We start from the raw sequence: 21,181 nt of genomic DNA, 5'->3' as shown, positions 1-21,181 counted from the left end.
AAAAGTATATATTATACAAAACAATAGCACAAAAAGATTTTTTTTTATTTAATTTATTTTACAAGATATTAACAATTAAATTTAAAAGCTCTTTTTAATTACAAAATAAATATCTAAGGATATAATTAATGGATTTTAAAAAAAAAATGTATCTCATTTTACGCGAAAATAATTGAAGTTTTTGATAAAATAATTATAATAAAACAAATGTTTAAAAAATTTAATTTTTATTGCAAAATTAAGTTGTAAAATGAAAAACAAAAATATTGTTAATGTCGTACCAAGTTCAAACAAAACCCATTTTAAAGTAAATTTTATTCTGAACAAAATGGCTTTTCAAAAAAATGGATCGCAATTTCATAAAAAGTTATAGCTTTTTTCGCGAAACGCGGCACGCTCCGCCACTCCACTCCGCTGATCGCTCAATCGCGCTGCATCAGTTGATTTGGAGGGAATTTAAAAACCTCAACTAAAGTTTCACAAAATAGCTGACATTATATTAAATAATAAATTTATAATTTTAGGTGAATAATATTATGAATAATTGGTTATTTATAATTTATTTACATAATTATTTGAGTTCAAACTTGAAACTAGAAGAATATATTTTATTTGTAACTATTTTATCAAAAACTTCAATTACTACCACGTAAAATGAGATACAATTTTTTAAAATCCATTTATTCTATCCTTAGATATTTATTTTTTAATTAAAAAGAGCTTTAAAATTTAATTGTTAATATCTTGTAAAATAAATTAAATAAAAAAAAATCATTTTGGGCTATTGTTTTGTATAATATATACTTTTCAAAAAACAGCAAAAAATTTAAAAATTATGATATCAAATTTTGTGTGTAAGCGCTATTAAAATGTTGACTCAATGACAAATTAAAATTGTTATTTCTATGTAATGATTGATAAATAGGATATGTATGGAAATTGTATAAAATTGTTTAAAGCAAGCTCAATGTTTTATTAATAAATAACTCATCTATAAATTTATCATAGTAAATTGGCTATTAAGAAGAAAAAAAATAAATTGGCTAATAAAAACTGTTAGAATTATTTTTTTTAATAAATAGTAAGAAAAACTTTACAGGTTACATTAAAATACGAGTAAGAAAACGTAATTTAAGCAACAGAAAAAAACTTAGATAATTTCAGATGGTTTGATGGGTGCTGATAAAAATTATCGTCGATAGTTTTAGATTTCATCCTATTTGCGGTAACTTGCTTTCAGTTTAAAAAAAAAGTAAAAAATAAGTAATAAAAACAAAGATATTTAATATTTTATCGCCACAGATAACGTGAACTATTTCTATTTTCAGCAAAAGTTTTATCTCCTTTTAAAATCAGAGTTTTAGCACTTAACTTTTTCCAGAAAACTCAATAAAAGAAATTAACTGCTTTAAAAAATGTGCAAGTTTAGAAATTAAACCATCCAACAATCAATGAACATTCATAATAAATAGCGTAAAATTAAAAAGTAACATTAAAAAATCTGCTCTACCCTTAATGTCAGAATTTGTTCACTTTTTTTCTTCTTTTTTTTCCCTTTGTATATATAAAACAGCAAACGATTGAGTAAAGAGAATCTTTTTAAGTAAGAAAGAAATATCCATGCGAATCTTTAAAAAAGTTATTGAATCAGATTAAATAAGTCTCCTACTGGTGGCTGAGTCAGCCAATCTGGTATACTTCCCATACAAGCTATCATCGAAGCTACCCTCCCTAAAATGCCCTCTTCTTGTTTTCATAGCATCAGACTGTCGCAGACTTTGCGTCGGTCAGAGTACCTATCGTAGACAAACAGTAAATACTTTTATATTTGTATAAATAAGAAATATACGAGAAAAAAATTTAATCTAAGGGCCCTCAAATTTGAATGGCCTATGGCCCCGCGTATGCTTAATCAGCCCCTGGCTGCACAATGGGCTATTGGCGACGGTCTGGGAACCATCACTGAGGATGATCCGAAGACATGCTATCACAATTTTGATCCTCTGCAGAGGGGGTGGCGTCCCCGCTTTGGTAGCCTGACGACTTGCATGCGAAGTCGAGCTCTTTAACGAGAACCAATACAGCACGCCCTTGGTCCCTACGCAGACTGATTCCAATGGTCACCCACCCGCACTCTGACCGCAGCCAGTGATGCTTGACTTCGGTGATCTGATGGGAACCGTGTTAACAAACAATTCACTGCGGGACCCGGCATTTAAGCCAGTGCAATTGTTGTGATTTATCTAGATATGACATCAACTTGAAGAAACCTAGCAATACTTGACGCATTGACTAAGAGCTATTTTTACTGCTTGTGATTCATGCACTTTCGATCACCTCGTAGATCTAGAATGAAAACCTGATTTGTAATCTGACGCCAATCACGAATCAGGTTTTCTTTTCTTTCTCTCGAGGAGATCAGAGGTGCGTAAATTGTATACAGTGTAAACAGTGCCTAAAAGCTAAATTATGTCTTTTATTCGAAACTTTTTTTTAACTGGGTTTAACAATCTTCATTAGGGCAGAAATATTAAGCTGAAATAGAACGAAAACAAACGCACGCATTTTTCGGTTTCTTTTTCTCCCGAAAGAACAAAGACTGTCATATTTTAACGGTGTCAAATTCGTTAAAATTTTGTATTTCAGTTGTGTTTTTTGTTTTCACTTTTCTAAACTAATAATGTTTAAAAACTATAAAAATGTTTATTCTTATACATGGACTATAGAAAATTTTTCTTTCTGTCATCATAGAACAGGCTCTAGTTTACATTGCTCTTTTATTGATAAAAATGTTAGCGAACGGTTATGGCGTTTAGATATATTTCCAAGAGGGTATAAGCAAGAAAGCTCAGCTTTCATTTCTTGTGTCTTACGAAATTTCAGTGATAGTATTGCAGATCTTGACGATTACGCCAATCTTGGTACGGATGTTGAATGCGGCTTCAAAATTGAAATTATTGGTGCAAGTGGAAAAAAGTTAAGAACTCACGAAGAAACGATTGCTCAACCTGTGTGGTTGTGCCGAAAATTTCTTGAGATACAAAGAGTTGTTCAAGAGGCAGAAAATAGTGAAAATGACACTTTGACTGTCCTATGTCATGTGTATGGAAATAATTCTGATAAACAGGCGAATGATAAGGATGCTTGGTGCTCCAAAATGCTTATTGATCGGCTACATTGTAGCTGGGAGAAAAACATAATAGTTGAAAAAATTCTTCAGGAAAATTTTGTTTTTCCGAAAAGTGCAGAATTTAAGGTAGTCCTCACTATGCTCGGCGATTTCCTTAAAATAAATATTATAAAAGTCAATTCAAAATCTTTCACGGATCATATTGTGGAGTGTAAATTGTCATTGCTTGCTTGTGATGTTTATGATGAAAGCAGAAAGGCAATAGATTATCTCTGTACACAAAAAGCGACACATTTCTTTAAATCTAAGCATTTTTCTAGACCAGAAACATGGGAATTTCCCTCTGATATAATTTCTTACAAGCTCAATGAGCATATTTCATCAGTTATTGGCTGCAAGACATCTTTTAGTTATAGACTTTTTTGTGAATTTTTGTGCTCAAATGGTTTGGAACAAGTGCTTCCTGTGACTGTAACAAATACTGATACTGTTGTTAAAAAGCATCCAACTTTAAAAGATGATTTACAACAGATGTTTTTAACTAAAAAGCATTGTGACATTAAGTTAAGAGTAGATAATCAAGTTATAGAAGCCCATAAAAATGTTTTGACTGCGCGATCACCAGTATTTTCTACTATGTTTGAACAGAACATGACAGAAGCTTGTACTGGTATTATTGACATTGTTGATATTGATGTAAAAACTATGTATCTACTCTTAGAGTTCTTGTACACCGATACTGTTAATGGACTGGATGTTGAACAGGCTAAATCATTGATACTTGCTGCTGAAAAGTATCAGGTTCTATCACTTAAAGAAAAGTGTGCTGATATATTATATTCTGAAATGTCTGTTGAAAATATGTGTGAAATTTTAGTATTGGCCGATACTGTTGCTGATGTAGAGCTAAAATCGGCTGCTATAGAGTTTATGGAGGCAAATGTAGACAAAGTTAAGACATATACAGATTGGGAATTATGGAAAGAAACTCACCCAAAATTAACAGCTGAAGTTCGTGCTAAATTTAAGGCAATCTTTTCCTCAACAAAAATGTCAGAATCTGTTGAGTTTATTAACAATTTAATAACATGAATGACTGCGAAGGAGTTAATAAGGGTGAGATTATACTTTTTAGAAAAATAACGAATTTAAAATAATATTTGCTGTTAACTGTTATTAATTATAAGTAATAACTAATGATATTTATTGTATACAGCAATTTCACTTACCAAATATGCTAAAATTCATAGAGTTATGACACGTAGTATAAAAGTTATGACATTCCATCCAGAAAAATATTTACAAAAAAAAAAAATGGTGCACCAGCAAATTAATATTGGTAAAATTGAATCAAGCTTTAAAAATTTTTTTGCGTAAATCTTTTACTTGAAGCAAGTGTCATTCTTTGTCTTGTATATTTAAATACTTGGATTTAAAATGTACTCTTTTCTTACTTCAAAATTGTCTATCAATTGACAGATTCTTATAAAAGATGATTCCTTATAGATGGTTAAAGAAGTAGAAATTAAGTCTGCTCAATATCGTAGATAATTTTTTTTCGCCTTGTTAAGTCATTCTCTTGTTTTTTCTTTTTTTTTTCCTTTCTTTAAATGCTTGAAGTGCAAATTTATATTATTTCATGTAGAATTTTCCTAATTTTTAAAAACTTTAACTGTTTTAAGTGGTTTATTGTATTTTAAATAGGGACTATTAAAATGATTTACCGCTTTTGGTTAAAAAGGACCAGAAAATTTGGAGATTCCTTAGGACCAGTGGCTTACAGCTTACAAAGTCTACCAGAATCACTGTGTATGTCATTGAATCTATTCTTATTTTAAAATAGGTAGAAAAACATTCACTTTTAAACTTATTATTAGTTAACTAATGTTTTTTTTTATCAGGAGATATAAAGATAACTTATCTAAAATTAATTATTGAATAACTACAAATATACTCTCTGTTTGTTTATTTTTATTCTACTAACATGTATTATTTTTCAGAGTTTGAATCTACTTTTATGTTTAAATGTTGTGACAATGACTTTTTTTTTTAAATCTAAAATTGTTTGTGTTAGGTCTTATGACTTTTATTCAATTATTAAAAAATTAGATCTTGGGATTTCCATAATGCATTCAGTTTTTTAATTGACGGATAACTTAGTTATTCTGTACTGTAAATCAAATTATATTAATTTGTGTTTGAAAATTGTAGACACATTTTTAAAAATATATTGAGATATTTTTTAGTTCAAAATGCGTGATTTTGAAAATTATAATAGCTTAAAATGTCTGTTTAAAAAAGCAATGTTAATTTTGAGTCCTTTCCTAGCTAAAACTTTAGATGTTTTAGGTTGATAACTGACAAAATTACAAAGATTTTTGATGAGAAAATTTTTTAAAACTTGTTACAGTTTAGATGAAAAAGTTGCTCCTGGGGACTTTTAAATGATTATTGACTGCATTTGGGCACATAATCTAGTATAAAAGTGCGGCAATATTGAATTTCTCTACTTGCAAACTAGACCAAAAATGTTTTAAATGAACCTGTTAAGTCACAGTCTGAAGAGGAAAAGAGCCACTGCTAAAAAACATAATGTGAAAACAAACCATTACAAATCTAATTACTTTTTATTGTTGTTTGCAATGCCTATCTCTATATTTATATATTAAATTTATTTTTTCCATTACAGATTGCATTTCTGCTTATCACCTGGAAAAAAGATGAATACACTAAAATATTTGCTTAACATGTGATGGATGATGTCATCCAAATTCAAAGATTAAATAGAATTTGTTTTGTGTCAGTACTTTTATGACGTTTACTACTGATGTATATACTACTGATGCGACTTTGGAACAAATTGATATAAATTGCACTCAACAATTCATCAAAATAAATAAAATTTCAAGAAATGGATACCAGTTGTGAGTTGCAAAATTGGAATCATCCTTTTTAAATGTTGCTTTTTAAAATTCCTTTTTGTTAACAAATTTTGAATCATAAAAAAAAGTGGTTATTTTCAGCAGATTGTTTCATTTTAAGTGCAATAATTATGTAGTATTACATTGTATTAATAAATCTCTTTCATGTAACTGTTGATGATATTTTGTGAATTATTAATTTTTTAATAATTTAATTGTAATTTGTCCATATGTTAGTTTCCCTTTTTGTGTTTTTTTCATTTTATAAAATCCTAAAAGAATGACAAAAATATAGTATTTTTCCTCTTGTTTTAGCTGGTCTTGTAGCTAAATATTCTGCTTTCATTGAAATGATATTTTTGTTTTACTGTATATCTCTGTATATAAGTCACATTTTTAAACCCCTAAAATTATACAAAAATCAGGGTGTTTACTTAAACACTAGTCATGCAATCAGACATTCCTTGATTGTTAAAATATCAAGGAAGATTGTAATGAATACTTTAAATAACATTTCAAAAAAAGAATAAAGAAAGTTGAGATAATTAAGTCGAGAGTTCTTTAAAAATCTATCACAATTCAAACTTTTAAAACATACCATAAAGATGCACATTTAAAGATTCCAGAACATCATCTGTGCCCAGGGCCGGATTAACCTATAGGCACGTGCCTAGAGCCTACAAAATTCAGGGGCCTACGAAAAACTTGGGAGCAAAAAATTTGTTGACAAAAATAATTTAGCTTTAGAAACAACAAGTGTATTTTGCACAAAATTATGAAGATACAAATAAAAATATAATATTTTTCGGTAATAAATTATTGATATCAACTGCAATATTGGCAGTATATCGGTATTGCAGATAAAGTTCGATAAACAAATTTGTAAATTAAAGTCCATATTAATAAAAATGTTTAAAAAAATATGCAAGAAAATTTTAGCATATATTTTGAAAAGAGGGGAGGAGTGGGAGAAGGAGGGGAGAGCCCAAAAACGGCTATGCCTAGGGCCTACGAAAGGTATAATCCGGCTCTGTCTGTGCCAAAGAATTCGTTAAAAATATAACACAATTCAAACTTTTAAAACACACCATAAAGATGCACATTTAAAGATTCCAGAACATCATCTGTGCCAAATAACACTAGCAGTGTTGCAATAGATCCTACTGCAATGGATTCTACTTTATCCTCATTTGAGTCTCACAGAAAATAATTTTCATCCATCCAAAGAAAAACGTAATCCTAATATGCATTTCAAATCAGTATTAATGTAATGATAGCATTGGCCATTGATTTTGAAAGGTAAAAGTAAAGAAGAAATTATATATTTTTTAATTAATATATAAAATAATTATTTTATTTCAAATGTTAGTATATATAAAGAACGGCATTTAAAGAATATTTTACATAACTTTCATCTAAATTAAAAATTCTGTCACTGAGAACTATTTTTTGAATAGCCTCTGGGTTAAACTTATTTATGAAACAAAAGAATTAACAAAAATTTGGTTTTTAATAGAGCCTGTGCAAAAAAACTAAATTTTGCTCAAATTCAGACCCTATATTACTTTTGAAAATAACTTGTAATAAAGGGGGAAATCTCTTTTATTCAATTACTAGTCAAATCTGTCTAGAAAAAAAATTATAAAATTTTATTTGAATCAGAGAATAGTTTTCCAAGAAATAACGTCCACCATTTTTTATTTATTTTTTGTTAAGTTTAGTGAAAATTTTTTTTTTATTTCTTTGCGCATTGCACTGGTTGTGCTCAACGAGAAGAGTTTTTAAAATCTCTCTTTCATAAAATTTTATTTTGAATGAAATAAAAACATAATTCTGTCTGTCTAGAAGAAGTTTTTGAATATCCCTTTTTTTTTTGAAGGTATCCTCTTGGTTCCTGTATTTATAGAACAAAAAGTTTTTAAAATATGTTATGATTTTTTTTTTTGGTTCTGCAAAAAATAAATACATTAATTAATTAATAGTAAAATTATGACCAAATATTACCTATTAATATAACTTGTAATAAAGAGGAAAATATCCTTTTAATCACTAGTCAATTCTGTCTACAAAAAATTTACAAAATTATAATTGAATCAGGGCCACTTTTTTTTCATTATCTTTATTTAGTTTTATGTTTTAAAGGTTTTAAGGTAACTCTATTTTTCAGTTTTTGCCCATGACTGGTTGAGACCAAAGGTAAGAGTTTTTAAAATCTCACTTTCATAGAGTTATATTTTGAATTTAACGAAAATTTCATTTAGTCTACAAGTTTTTGAATATCCCTCTCAAAAAAAGTATCTTTTTGGTGAGCACTATTTATAGAACAAAAATTTTTAACGTTTTGGTTCAGCTTGTGCAAAAAAAAAAAAAAAAAAAAAAAAAAAAAAAAGAAAAAAAGGCAAAATTGTGATTATATAATAATTTAAAAAATAACTTGTAATAAAAGGAGAAATATCCTTCATTCAATCAATAGTCAATTCTGTCTAGAAGCAATTAACAAATGTTAATATCAGTGCATTAGTTTCTACCAAATATTTTTTTAAGAAATTCTTTTTTGTTAAGTTCTACTTTTTTTTTTAAGGCTGGTCAAGCCCAAAAGGAAAGAGTTACTAAAAACTTTCTTTCATGGTGTTTCATTTTCAATTGAATGAAAACTTCATTCTCTCTAGAAGAAGTATGCGAAACTTCAATAAGATCAGTACAATAGATTTTAAGAAATCGTGCCCACTAAATTAAGTTGTTATAAGGAAATGTTTCATTTATTTATTTTTCTGCTCAACAGTTAGGAGCCTAGTTGACTAAAAACTTTGTAAACAAAATTCTTTATATATTATTATTTCAGCAGATTTTTTTTAAAAATAAATTTTTCTTTTTGAAATTAATACGAGTTATTTAACAAGATTTTGTGTCTTTTATTTCTTAAACGCTATTACTTCTATTTTTGTCAAGCATTACCCAGTTTGTGACGTACCCGCAGAGGATCTTGTACTACTGAAAGTATCTACTGAACTTGACCAGCTTTGAATAGGCTGTGTTTGCCAACAATTTCTTTATCCCAACACAATTACCTACTTTCTTGGCATTATAGTAAAATACGAAAAATAATATTTGTATAGAAAATGCAATTGGTCAATTTTTCGATTTTTAATTTTAAAAGTGGTCAAGTTATGAGCTTGTAAAAAACTAAAATTTTTATAAAGATTGACAGGCTTGCATTTAATAACATACACTACCCTACAACAATGAAGAGGCACTTTTAGTTTTTACACAAATACTCAATTTTGTTCGTACACTTTCCGCAAACTACCTTTTCACATATTTTACAGGTGTTATTACTCCTGTTTCTTTTACAAAATCCAATTTGGCAAGTATTGTGTTCTCCCGAAGTACTATGATGTGGTGGGTGATTATTTGTAATTTATTTTCCTCCTGAAAGTTTTTTGGTCTACTGAAATAGAAAATCCTTTCTGGATAATTTTGACCCAGTACACTCTGTGTATAAGATCCATGTGTTTATTACCGCTAAATCTAAAATGTTAAGAACACCTAGAGAGGTTATTATTGATGTGCTGTTTGCATGTTTACTCAAAATTTTCTTTAAATTACGACCGCATCAAATTGACGCATAGAGATAGGTATACAACAAAGATAATTTCAATATTTCAACGCTTTTGAAGAAAATAGACTTCGATATATATTTACCTCGATCAATGGATAAAAGTCATTACAAGAGATAAAATAAAAATAGAAACGGGTTTTTCAATTTTCCTTACAAAATCGAAATGTGCCAAAATTACGCGTCCCGTAAATTTAGTGTTAGAATAACTTTTTGAAGAAACCTTAAGATTTCTTTAAAATATTTAATATACATTATTTTGCGGTAGTTATAAATATACTCCCAAATAACTTCTCAAAATTTGGTTAGTGTTGAGACTTGAGAAAGCAGTCAGCGTAGTAAATTATCCTATTTTGAATTGCAGTGCATGTCAAGTTTTTTTTTTTGCGAATATTTATATTGTTTCGAAGTTTAAAAAAAAAAAAAAAAAATGCAAGATTTGAAGAAAATAGCACTCAGAGTCATCAAGTGAAATTAGTTGCCTGAATAAAATGAAATTATATCCTGATTAATTAAACTGGACGTAGAATAGAGATAAAGAAACTATAATAGTTTCGTCATCTGAAAAATAGTGTTACTCTTTAAAAAATCTTTTTTTCTTATCTGATTAATATTTTGATAGGGATGATTACTTAGTCCTTCGATCATTAACGACATAAAGTCTATTTTATTTGTAAACCAAAACGTAGCAAAAGGAACACGTTATCAAGTTTAAAAAATTTCTATTCTCTTTATCTTAAATTTTTTTATCTTATTCTCTTTGAATGACTGTCAATTCTAAAGGAAAAAAACAATAATAAACAAAGCTGCTTTACAAATTTCACAAAAAAAGAAGAAAAAAAAGTAGTGAGAGATGATGATTGCAGCACATTTCGATAATCTGTGCTAACCTTGACAGCTCTTGTATTTATATAAAGGTTGAAACAGTTCAAAGCATTATTTTGGTCAGTGAATTTTTTTGTGTTCGGTATTTTAGTAATGGCGTTTATGGAAATTTTTAGCGGACCTCTGTTTGCTACATTTTTAATTGGAGTATCCACTTTCCTCCTGGCTTTATGGTAAGTTGAAAATGCATTGGCAAAGAATCACGATATGTTATTCATTTTAATATTTTTCATGTCTCCATATAATAAAAAAATTATTAGCGTCGCCGCTACTCTGTCTAGTATTCACATTTTGTTTTGTTTAGCACGAACTATAAAACTTGAAATTATGAAGGTGGGCAGACAAAAATTAAATAAATGTTAATTTTTTTAAAATAAATTACATGTTTTTTTCTTCATAATTTATTCAAACCATGTTATTAGGAAAATAAATACATATCTATGATATTAAATTTTGCTATTTTTTTCTACTGTCATTTTACTAAAATTCGTAATTTTAAATAAATAGTGAATTTATACAAATAACGGTAATATTAAACAAATGATGGATTACAGTTTAAAAAATCTAAATGTAATTACATGTTTCTAAAACCTTTGCTAGTTACAAAAGAAAAAGTTCCACCTTTCGGTCAGAACATCTGTAACTTTTCTGCGGAACACCTTTTGGAAATTGCTGTACTGTACTACTACGTTTTAGTATCTGATGAGCAAAGCATGAATTGCCAAGAATGTAGAAGTCCAGCTCAGCTAATATATAGCTAACACTGGGAATAGTTCGGTGCGGTACTCTATTTCAGAAAAACAACTTACAGGGTGTGCAGCAGACTCAAATTTAGCCGAGCATCATATGTACTGTGATGGAGATCCAGGGAATGCGCATAAGAAATAAAGTGTCAGTCAGGAGGTATGTCACCTGTGAAGCAGTTGTCCGAGAACTTTACATGTATGGTTGCGCTCTTAGTCTCCCGTCAACCGCCCTTTTATTCTTTCTATGTCAAAATGTGTTATCAGATTTAATCAACATGGAAATGTATTCTTAAAGAAATATCTTAATTAATAGCACAGTGTTTATCAATAGTGTGAAATTACAGAACAAACCAACAATAAATAAAAAGATAGGTAGGTACTTACTTTATTTACGTATCACTAGAGCTGCATAATGGGCAATTGGCGACGGTCTGGGAAGCATCCCCGAGGATGATCCGAAGACATGCCATCGCAATTTTGATCCTCTGCAGAGGGGATGGAGGATGGATCCCTTGCTTTGGTAGTAAGACGACCTGCGCCCAGAAACTACATGAATGAGTAATTTCTCGCGCATATTTGAATTGCATTGACTTATAATCGCATCTGTGAATCTCATGCAGTTCAAGTACGAAGAGAATCAAAAAATTATAACACTTTACTCGCTCGGCTGCTGTGGCGACCATGGGTTATTCGCATTTTCAATATTAAAATGAATAAATGGCAACACCATTTATAAGCAATCTTGATCCTTTGCAGAGGGTATGGCTCTTCTGCTTTGGTGGCCCAGTTTAACGAGGATCGATACCGCGCAACCTCTGTCCCTATACAGGCTGATCAAAGTGGTCACCCACCCACTTACTGACCGGAGCCAGTGATGCTTGACTTCGGTGTTCAACTGGAAAGAAACCGTGTCTTTACGATCAGTCCACTGTGGGACATATAAACAAAAAGAAAACTTTTCTTTTTCACTCTAACTCCAGTAGTAGTTGGGAGGAGAGGAGGGTGCAAATCTGCTTCAAGAACCTCTGCTGTTGTCCCCCTAAATGCTGTTTTCTCCATTATATATAGGGACCGCATCCAACCTTGGAAGACTGGTTTATATTATGGCTTTGGAAACCAGACTTCTTTCCCGCATATATTCTTTGCATGGGGGCTGGCGAACGACGGAGGAAGGATGTATTCATTCTTATATACCTTTTTAGTATAATTGTATATCATTCCTTTTGTTGCAATCTTAGTTCAATGTTACTTGTAAATATGACTAATTGAAAACTACTTTCAATCATAATAATAAGCATGATTGCACGCAACCATGATTACTCTGATTCACTGTTTTACAGGTATTCCATGAAAAAGCAATCTTATTGGAAAGAGAGAAATGTGCCCTATGTCAAACCACTGCCATTCCTAGGATCTCTCTTGGACAATGTCACAATGGTAAGTATAAGATACTCCGACCCCCCAACTTAAATAAGGAATACGGAGGAAGATATTGAACGAAAATATATGTTCGACGCAAAACATCAGGATGGAAACGGATGATAATATAGATGTTAAGATCGTACACCAAATTAAAATTGAAAAAAAAAATTATTGGAGGATATATTTATATTATATTTTTAGGAAAACAAAAATGTTTATAGGAAAACAATAACTTTTTGACTTATATCAATTCTATGCTAATTAAAACAAAACCAATGTGAAAATTAATGTGGGAAAACTGGTTACTACCTTGTGATTTTTCAGTCAATAAAAATGTATTGACAACAATGATAAACTGCAACACCATCATTCGATTTTTATTAGAAGTATGAAACAGACAAGGAGTTCCGCAATACTTATTACCTAACGGCTTAACATTATACAGTTATATCACAAACTAATATAAAAGAAAGAAAAAATTTCGAATCACTCAGGAAAAGAACTAAAAACATAGACGATTTTAAAGGCATTTATTAGAAACACCACCAAGTTCCAGCAGTCAATGAAATTGGTGTTAATTTACATCATCTCGCTTTTCAAATTAGTGATAGATTACACAGAGGAACAGAATTTTTGTTGTATTTACAGAAATGCTTCGTCATGCCTGTTTCGGGTGAAAATCTATATTAATTTTGCTCCTAAAGCTACAGATTGTTTTTAAATGACATATTAAGTCTGTTTTTCGCCGAAATGTATAAGTTTATAAACGTTTTATATAAAAAGGGGTGCTTAAATGTTGCGACAAACATCTGGGAGAGTTACGGCACGTCTCAAACTGCACAGTAACCCGTGCCCGGAAATATCGTCGTATATCGCTAGGGATAACCTGTTCTGAAGCACACGGAGAGATAATCCATGATAGGAAACCCCCCTAGCGGCGTATAACGACACTTCCGGGGATGGCTTTATAAGCTATTTTAAATCTGATGATTTATATCATCTGTCCTTTCATGATGAATCCCAGATAATTCTTGGGGCAAAATGGTATTAATAGATCAAAATTATGGCTTTTATTCGGGTTAAAGGTACTTAAAATGGTGCTTTTTTATTTTCCTTGGCGAAAGAGCTTTGAAAAACAAGCTTGAAATAATTATAAATCTTAGAATGATGAAAGAACCTTTTATTTATGTAACTATTTATTAGTTTATTATGTAACCCTTTATTATGTATTCATTTATTACTTGTAGACTATGCAAGATCAGGACAGCAAAAGATATAATTCTTTGGGTCCGATTTATGGGTAAGTGACATTTTAAAAAATGTTTACTTACCTTCCATTAAAGGCCATTATTTGCTGTAAAATCTGCTCATAAAACTTTTTTTGAATGAAAAAGGATAAGTTAGGAAAAAATACGGAATCATCTTTTCTTGGAGTAGAGTTTTAAAAAGACAAAATACATTTTTTTCAAAAATGGGCCATTCATTTACGGTTAAGTATGTAATTGAAACGTAAACTAGCAATCAAAAATATGTATCCCTTCTCCCCCCCCAAACAAGCAGAAATATCCCGTTATTTTTTCTAAACCTGTTGCTTTTTGTTTTTCTATTCCTTAATTATTCTTATAGTTAAATAGATAGTAAAAAATAATAAGACTATATGAACCATACATTCTTATAATTTTAATAGAAATCATACGAACGCTTTATACGAAACATATTAAACTAAAATCAACTTTTTTTTTTGAAGTACGAAGTGTGTGTAATATTTGTGTTAATATTTGTATAATTACTGAAACCTGCACTCTACATACTTGTAAAATCATCATTAAAAGTGAAGCATCATAGACATCAATTATTTTACTACAAAATCATTTCACCGCTGCTATGGTAGAAATATTTAAAAACTATGCATTCAATGTCGCAAAATTCAACCCCCCCCCTTTAACCAGGTCACATCGAATTTGGTGTCTTTTCTAATCGACTTTTTTAAGGTCTAATACCTAACAAGCCTATTTTTAATTCCTTGTGACCAAACTTACATTTTCCAACTACCCCTATTTTAAACAATTTTATGTTGCAATGACAACGCCACCTACTATATTTTGTTTTAAAACGGACGTTGAACAGCCGACCCAATTTTGGATTTATGACTATTAAAGTTCCAGAAGACAAGAGAACTCCTGGATCCAGTATTGGGAGAAATTTTGCTCTCATGGAGGTTTTTTTGAAGGAACTAACCCGCGTTTACGTTACACGGAGAAGAAAACCTCTCACAATTAAGCTGACGGCAGTGGGACTCTAACCCATGATCCGTCTACCACTAAGGATATTTTTACGTCAAGTGCAATCTATATTTTAATTTATAACCGTCGTTGAACAGCTGACCCAATTTTTGGATTTACGATTACTACTGTTCTACTCCGTAGCTTTGTAATTTTGAACCCAATCTATAAGACAAGGAGCTCCTGAAATAAACCAATCACCATGAATAACATTTGATCTAATGATCGGATTTTCACGTTATAGGTCTCTATCTCAATGATTCGAAAGGGTGACCTCAAATACGCTAATTAATCAGTACAGACGATTTTTAAGTTAAATCTGATACTAAAACGTACTTTCTCTGAATAAACATACCCTTTTTCATCGGATTCGGATTTCTGACCCTGAAAATATAGGGGGCAGCCGCAACCTGGGAAATACGGTCTTGGTCAGACCTCCTTATGTTAATTTTACTTTTTGCGTATTTCACCGTTTTTCGATTACTTTTTTAGCGAGTCGAAAAATTTTTGCCCACAATTATAAAATTCTTTTATCTAAGGATAATTCCACTCAAAAGATTAGTAAATATTTATTATTTTATCTAAGAATACTCGGAAAAACTTTTAACATCATTTTAAAGTATGTAATTTTACATGGCAAAATAGAAAATTTGAGAGACATCTGTCGAATAGTTCCTGAGAAACTGAATTTTAAAAGAGTCATAGATTTAGTTTTTGAAATATGACCAAACACGCAAAAAGTATAATTGACACTAAGGGGTCCGAACTTTTTGATCGTTCTACTGACCAAACTGCGGGGGCCATATCGTGCAGATTCCGGCTACCCTCTACATATTAGGGTTTAGAAAGTCGAATCGGTCGAAAAAAATGAATGCTTATTCATAGAGAGTACGTTTTTGTGATTGATTTCCTAACTGAAAACATCGTCTGTACTAATTAATTAACATATTTGAGGTCATCTTCGAAACATTAAGATTGAGTCCTAGAACGTGAAGATCGGATCATTAGATTAAAAGTTATTCAGGGTGGTCCTTTTTCTTGGCCCACTATGCTACTGGAGTACCATTCATTTTTTTCGCAACCATATAATACAACAGCAGAAAATGAAAACCACCCTTTTTCATTGAATATTTCAAATTTATGTGCAGTAAATTATAAAAATTTTATTGATTTTAGTGTTTATGAAGTGAACAGTCCTACNATAATTACTGAAACCTGCACTCTACATACTTGTAAAATCATCATTAAAAGTGAAGCATCATAGACATCAATTATTTTACTACAAAATCATTTCACCGCTGCTTAGGTAACTGAATAAAGAAAGACTTCCTGAACGAATATTTTACTTAAATTATATTATTCGTTATTATCCTTCTTTTTGTTGAATATGATTATGTGTGGGTGATATTCAAGATGTTCAAAATGTATAAGACCAGTCAAACATCTTAAAAAACAGCTTCGACACGCATTAAGAAATATTAAAAAAATATGCATTCAATGTTGCAAAATTCGACCCTTGTTGCAAAATTCGACCCCTTTAACCAGGTTACATCGAATTCGGTGTCATTAGATAGACTTTTTTAAGGTCTAATACCTAACAAGCCCATTTTCATTCTTTGTAACCAAACACACATTTTCCAACTACCTCTATTTTAAACAATTTTATGCCATTTTTATGTTGCAATGACAGTGCCATCTATATTTTGTTTTAAAACCGACGTTGAACAGCCTACCCAATTTTGGATTTATGACTAATGTTCCAGAAGACAAGAGAACTCCTGGATTAAGTATTGTGAAAAACTGTGCCCTCTTGGAGGTTTTTTTGAAGGAACTAACCCGCGTTTACGTTACACGGAGAAGAAAACCTCTCACAATTAAGCTGACGGCAATGGGACTCTAACCCATGATCCGTCTACCACTAAGGATATTTTTACGTCAAGTGCAGCCTATATTTTATTTTATAACCGTCGTTGAACAGCTGACCCAATTTTCGGATTTACGATTACTAATGTTCAACTCCGTAGCTTTGTAATTTTGAACCCAATCCAGAAGACAAGGAGCTCCTGAAATAAACCGATCACCATGAATAACATTTGATTTAATGATCGGATTTTCACGTTATAGGTCTCTATCTCAATGATTCGAAAGGGTGACCTCAAATACGCTAATTAATCAGTACAGACGATTTTTAAGTTAAATCTGATACTAAAACGTACTTTCTCATCGGATTCGGATTTCTGACCCCGAAAATATAGGGGGCAGTCGCAACCTGGGAAATACGGTCTTGGTCAGACCTCCTTATGTTAATTTTACTTTTTGCGTATTTCACCGTTTTTCGATTACTTTTTTAGCGAGTCGAAAAATTTTTGCCCACAATTATAAAATTCTTTTATCTAAGGATAATTCCACTCAAAAGATTAGTAAATATTTATTATTTTATCTAAGAATACTCGGAAAAACTTTTAACATCATTTTAAAGTATGTAATTTTACATGGCAAAATAGAAAATTTGAGAGACATCTGTCGAATAGTTCCTGAGAAACTGAATTTTAAAAGAGTCATAGATTTAGTTTTTGAAATATGACCAAACACGCAAAAAGTATAATTGACACTAAGGGGTCCGAACTTTTTGATCGTTCTACTGACCAAACTGCGGGGGCCATATCGTGCAGATTCCGGCTACCCTCTACATATTAGGGTTTAGAAAGTCGAATCGGTCGAAAAAAATGAATGCTTATTCATAGAGAGTACGTTTTTGTGATTGATTTCCTAACTGAAAACATCGTCTGTACTAATTAATTAACATATTTGAGGTCATCTTCGAAACATTAAGATTGAGTCCTAGAACGTGAAGATCGGATCATTAGATTAAAAGTTATTCAGGGTGGTCCTTTTTCTTGGCCCACTATGCTACTGGAGTACCATTCATTTTTTTCGCAACCATATAATACAACAGCAGAAAATGAAAACCACCCTTTTTCATTGAATATTTCAAATTTATGTGCAGTAAATTATAAAAATTTTATTGATTTTAGTGTTTATGAAGTGAACAGTCCTACCCTGACAGTGGCGGATCCAAAACTTCTCAGAGACATACTTGTCAAAGATTTTGCTAATTTCCCGAACAGAAGAGTAAGAATTTTAACATTATTTTATATTGTAATAAAAAATACATCTAAATCATAGGCCTTTTGAGCCCAGCCTAAATTTATTATAATTTTATTTCTTTTTTTTTTTTGAAGCTCAAGTACCAAGATTTCTTATTCATAAAATAATTAAAATTTTTTAAATGGTTTATATTTAATCTCGAAAAACGATTTCGTGATTATCACCTTTATTGTTAATTTAAAATAATTTAATGATTTTTTTTAAAGTTATAAAATTTGTTTGCAGTAGTTTCAATGAATTAAAATTTCAATTATCTCACTAGTTTAAAACCGTACTTAGAGAAGTGTTAGGGACAATGTAAAAAAAAATGTACAACGATAAATATATTTTTTTTCTTAACATAGAATTTCCAATAAAAAATCATATGTCTGTCAAAAGTTATTTAATACGGTTCTAATTTATTTTTGTTTCACAAAATTTTGTATTGACATTTTACATGGAGCTTTCAACATGTTTTGAATTTGAAATTATTATTCTAAATATGTTTTAAGTATAAATTTCTGAGGAAAACTTGATAGATTATGAGTGTTATAATTTTTAAGTAGTTTTTGCTATGAGCTTCATTCAAAACAAAATATTTTTTCTTCCATTTTACTAATGAATATTTTTATTCTCGTTTGTCTTTATTCTTATTTTAAGTGTAGCGTATAATTTATTTCCGTATTTGAATAGAATTTGATTTAAAACATTTAATTAAACTAGGAATTGAAATGCAATACAGTGAGGATTAACTTCGCTTACATGATCTCGGATGGTATTTATTTAGTTTTCATAAAACTTAATCATAAATAATCATATCATAAGTCATCGTTAATTATGCTGGTAAAAGATTATTGTATCGGTATTCTCATTCATTGCAAATTATTATCGAGGTCAATCACGGTAAAGGCGACTTTAAATCCATTCAAATAAGTTTAATTTATTTGTCTAATCAATATGTATATGCGAAAAATAAAACTGAAAATTCTACAGAAATTTTTTTGTTTGTTTTTTTTTTAAAAAAAAAACAACTGTTTAAAAATAAACACAGATTTTTTTTCTATTTTTAATTGTTACCGCACGTTATTTCGAAAAAATCCCGTTTTTTTACAGTTTTTTTCCGTGTATTAGACGTACAAAGCAGTTTTTCAAAAAATAGTTTTTCTCCGTTATTCACTTTAATCATAAACGGATTCAAACTGTAAATTCAAATTCTAGTTTTTGCCATACAGTTTCACTTATTCATGTTTCAAACCAGTTTACGATTATCTTCTATACTTGCTTTTACTTTTAAGAAATTATTTTATGGTCTTGAACATTGTTTAAATAAAATTACGATTCGATTTCTTTCTCAAATTGATACTCTATCTGATTATTATCTGTCTTTGGAAATAACTTTCCAATAAGTTAAATGGCCAGACATTTTCATTTAGGGTGGGTCACTGTAATTTTGGGCGTTTTGAATCTTAATATAATACTTATGATAAGGACAGTTTAAGATTTTAATTCATAACAAAACACTAGAGCTACTGTCGCTCCAGGGACAGATGCGCTTGCGGCTCGCATTGACGTTACAATGCCGGCGTAATTATTTTATAGCTTTTTTTTTTTTAAAGTAATAGAGTAGTTTTTATTAAAAAAAATGATAGAGTTTGTTTGCTAAAATAACAGTGCGTATCTTTTTAAAAAACAGGTGACCGTTTTAAAATAACTTGTGTTTTTCTGTTAAATAAACGGTTTTATAAATGTGCTGGCAGTTTTGTTTCCCTGTAAATTTAACAGATTTTCTTACAGCCTGGAATAATAATAATAGGAGGGGGTACGAAGATGATAACCCTCTTTTATTTCCATTGATTGTACGATTTATATCTATTATTTTTGATATTAATAATTATTATGGAAAATTAAAAATATGCTATAAAATTTAAAGGTAATATTAAAAGGAAGCAAAAGTTAAATTAAACCAGATGAGACTTATGAAGTTAGGGAATCCCTATCATTCGAGCATCTTAGCTTTCCATTTACAGGGCCAGAGCTAATGATTTCAAATTATTAGCCAGTAAATTAACCAAATATCAAAAGTATTCGCCAATTTTTGAATGTCTTCGCCAAATTCAAATCTTAATAATTTTTTATATACATTTGTACTTTTCGGTGGAAAAAATCATGTGCCAAAGCTTTTGCCAAAACACAATTTTATTCGCCAAACATACGATTTTATAGCATTTAGCTAGTTGGCGAATACTTAGCACGGGCCCTGCATTTATTTGTACCCAAGTCCCCTAATACCTTAAACTATTCATTATGATGTATGTTTCAGTCCGTCATAGTTGGTGACAAAATTGATGACAATATGCTCCCAAGTCTAGAGGGTGAAGATTGGAAGAGAGTAAGGACCATTATCACTCCAACTTTCACAACTGGAAAACTTAAAAGGGTAAGTGATACCTGTCAGCCACATATTTTTCCTAAATGTCCTAATGTCTAAGCGTTCTTAAATGTCTAAGTTTAGTCAGAAAATTTTCCAAAATTGTCCAAGTTTGTGCGGTGTTGCTCTGTACCGGATTAGGTGGTGAGGTCTTCAAGTGACAAGAATTGCTTTCTAAACGCATATTCTTTAAAAAGAAATGTAACCAAGTTCATAATCAAAGCAAAAAAGTAATGAGTAAAAGTACAAGTATTTTTAAAAAAAGTAACGAGTAAAAGTAAAAAGTTCTTATTTTAAAAAGTAACGAGTAAAAAGTACAAGTATTAAACAAAAAAGTAACGATTTAAAAGTACATTTCTAGGAAATCAAAGTGTCCTAAAATTTAATTGAATAATATTCTTATGTTCTTTAATGTTTTTGCGAAATTGTTGTTATTTATTTAATTATTTTTAATTTTGAAAGTTATGGATATTAATTTATTTTTAAATTCGGAAGAATATTATAATATAATTTTATAATATAATCGTATAATATAATTTTAAAATCAAATATAATTTTAATATCAAACTTTTTATGGATTTGCACGAAAAAGAAATTTTATCTA

The 21,181-nt window shown here is 30.1% G+C and overlaps 2 protein-coding genes across 5 annotated transcripts in view; both read left to right on the top strand.

Annotated features, from left to right (window-relative positions):
• Positions 1-2,513: 2,513 nt before the first annotated feature.
• On the top strand, positions 2,514-6,227 carry LOC107445089 (speckle-type POZ protein). 3 transcript variants are annotated; one of them, XR_001584206.3, is made up of 3 exons: positions 2,543-4,246; positions 4,835-4,939; positions 5,820-6,227. XR_001584206.3 is itself a non-coding variant. In XM_016059422.3 (2 exons), the coding sequence occupies exon 1, from the start codon at positions 2,681-2,683 to the stop codon at positions 4,220-4,222; it is 1,542 nt and encodes a 513-aa protein (XP_015914908.2). In that variant the 5' UTR covers positions 2,514-2,680; the 3' UTR covers positions 4,223-4,246; positions 5,820-6,227. The 3 variants fall into 3 exon arrangements, 1 of the variants encoding a protein (XP_015914908.2); XR_001584207.3 differs by having other exon boundaries at positions 4,835-4,973; XM_016059422.3 differs by lacking the exon at positions 4,835-4,939 and having other exon boundaries at positions 2,514-4,246.
• Positions 6,228-10,271: 4,044 nt separating this feature from the next.
• LOC107445100 (lithocholate 6-beta-hydroxylase) overlaps positions 10,272-21,181 on the top strand; it is a 40,300-nt gene continuing 29,390 nt past the window's right edge. The window contains exons 1-5 of one of the 2 annotated variants that reach the window (XM_043048742.2): positions 10,272-10,725; positions 12,639-12,735; positions 13,968-14,020; positions 18,038-18,134; positions 20,470-20,586. In XM_043048742.2, coding sequence (XP_042904676.1) covers positions 10,646-10,725; positions 12,639-12,735; positions 13,968-14,020; positions 18,038-18,134; positions 20,470-20,586 — 444 coding nt within the window. In that variant the 5' untranslated portion in view covers positions 10,272-10,645. The remainder of the gene's footprint in view (positions 10,726-12,638; positions 12,736-13,967; positions 14,021-18,037; positions 18,135-20,469; positions 20,587-21,181) is intronic. The other variant, XM_043048741.2, reaches the window with a different exon arrangement.

The sequence above is a fragment of the Parasteatoda tepidariorum genome, chromosome 2, assembly GCF_043381705.1.
Source record: "Parasteatoda tepidariorum isolate YZ-2023 chromosome 2, CAS_Ptep_4.0, whole genome shotgun sequence".
NCBI classification, from domain to species: Eukaryota; Metazoa; Arthropoda; class Arachnida; order Araneae; family Theridiidae; genus Parasteatoda; species Parasteatoda tepidariorum.
This window is presented reverse-complemented; position numbering and strand designations above follow the sequence as displayed.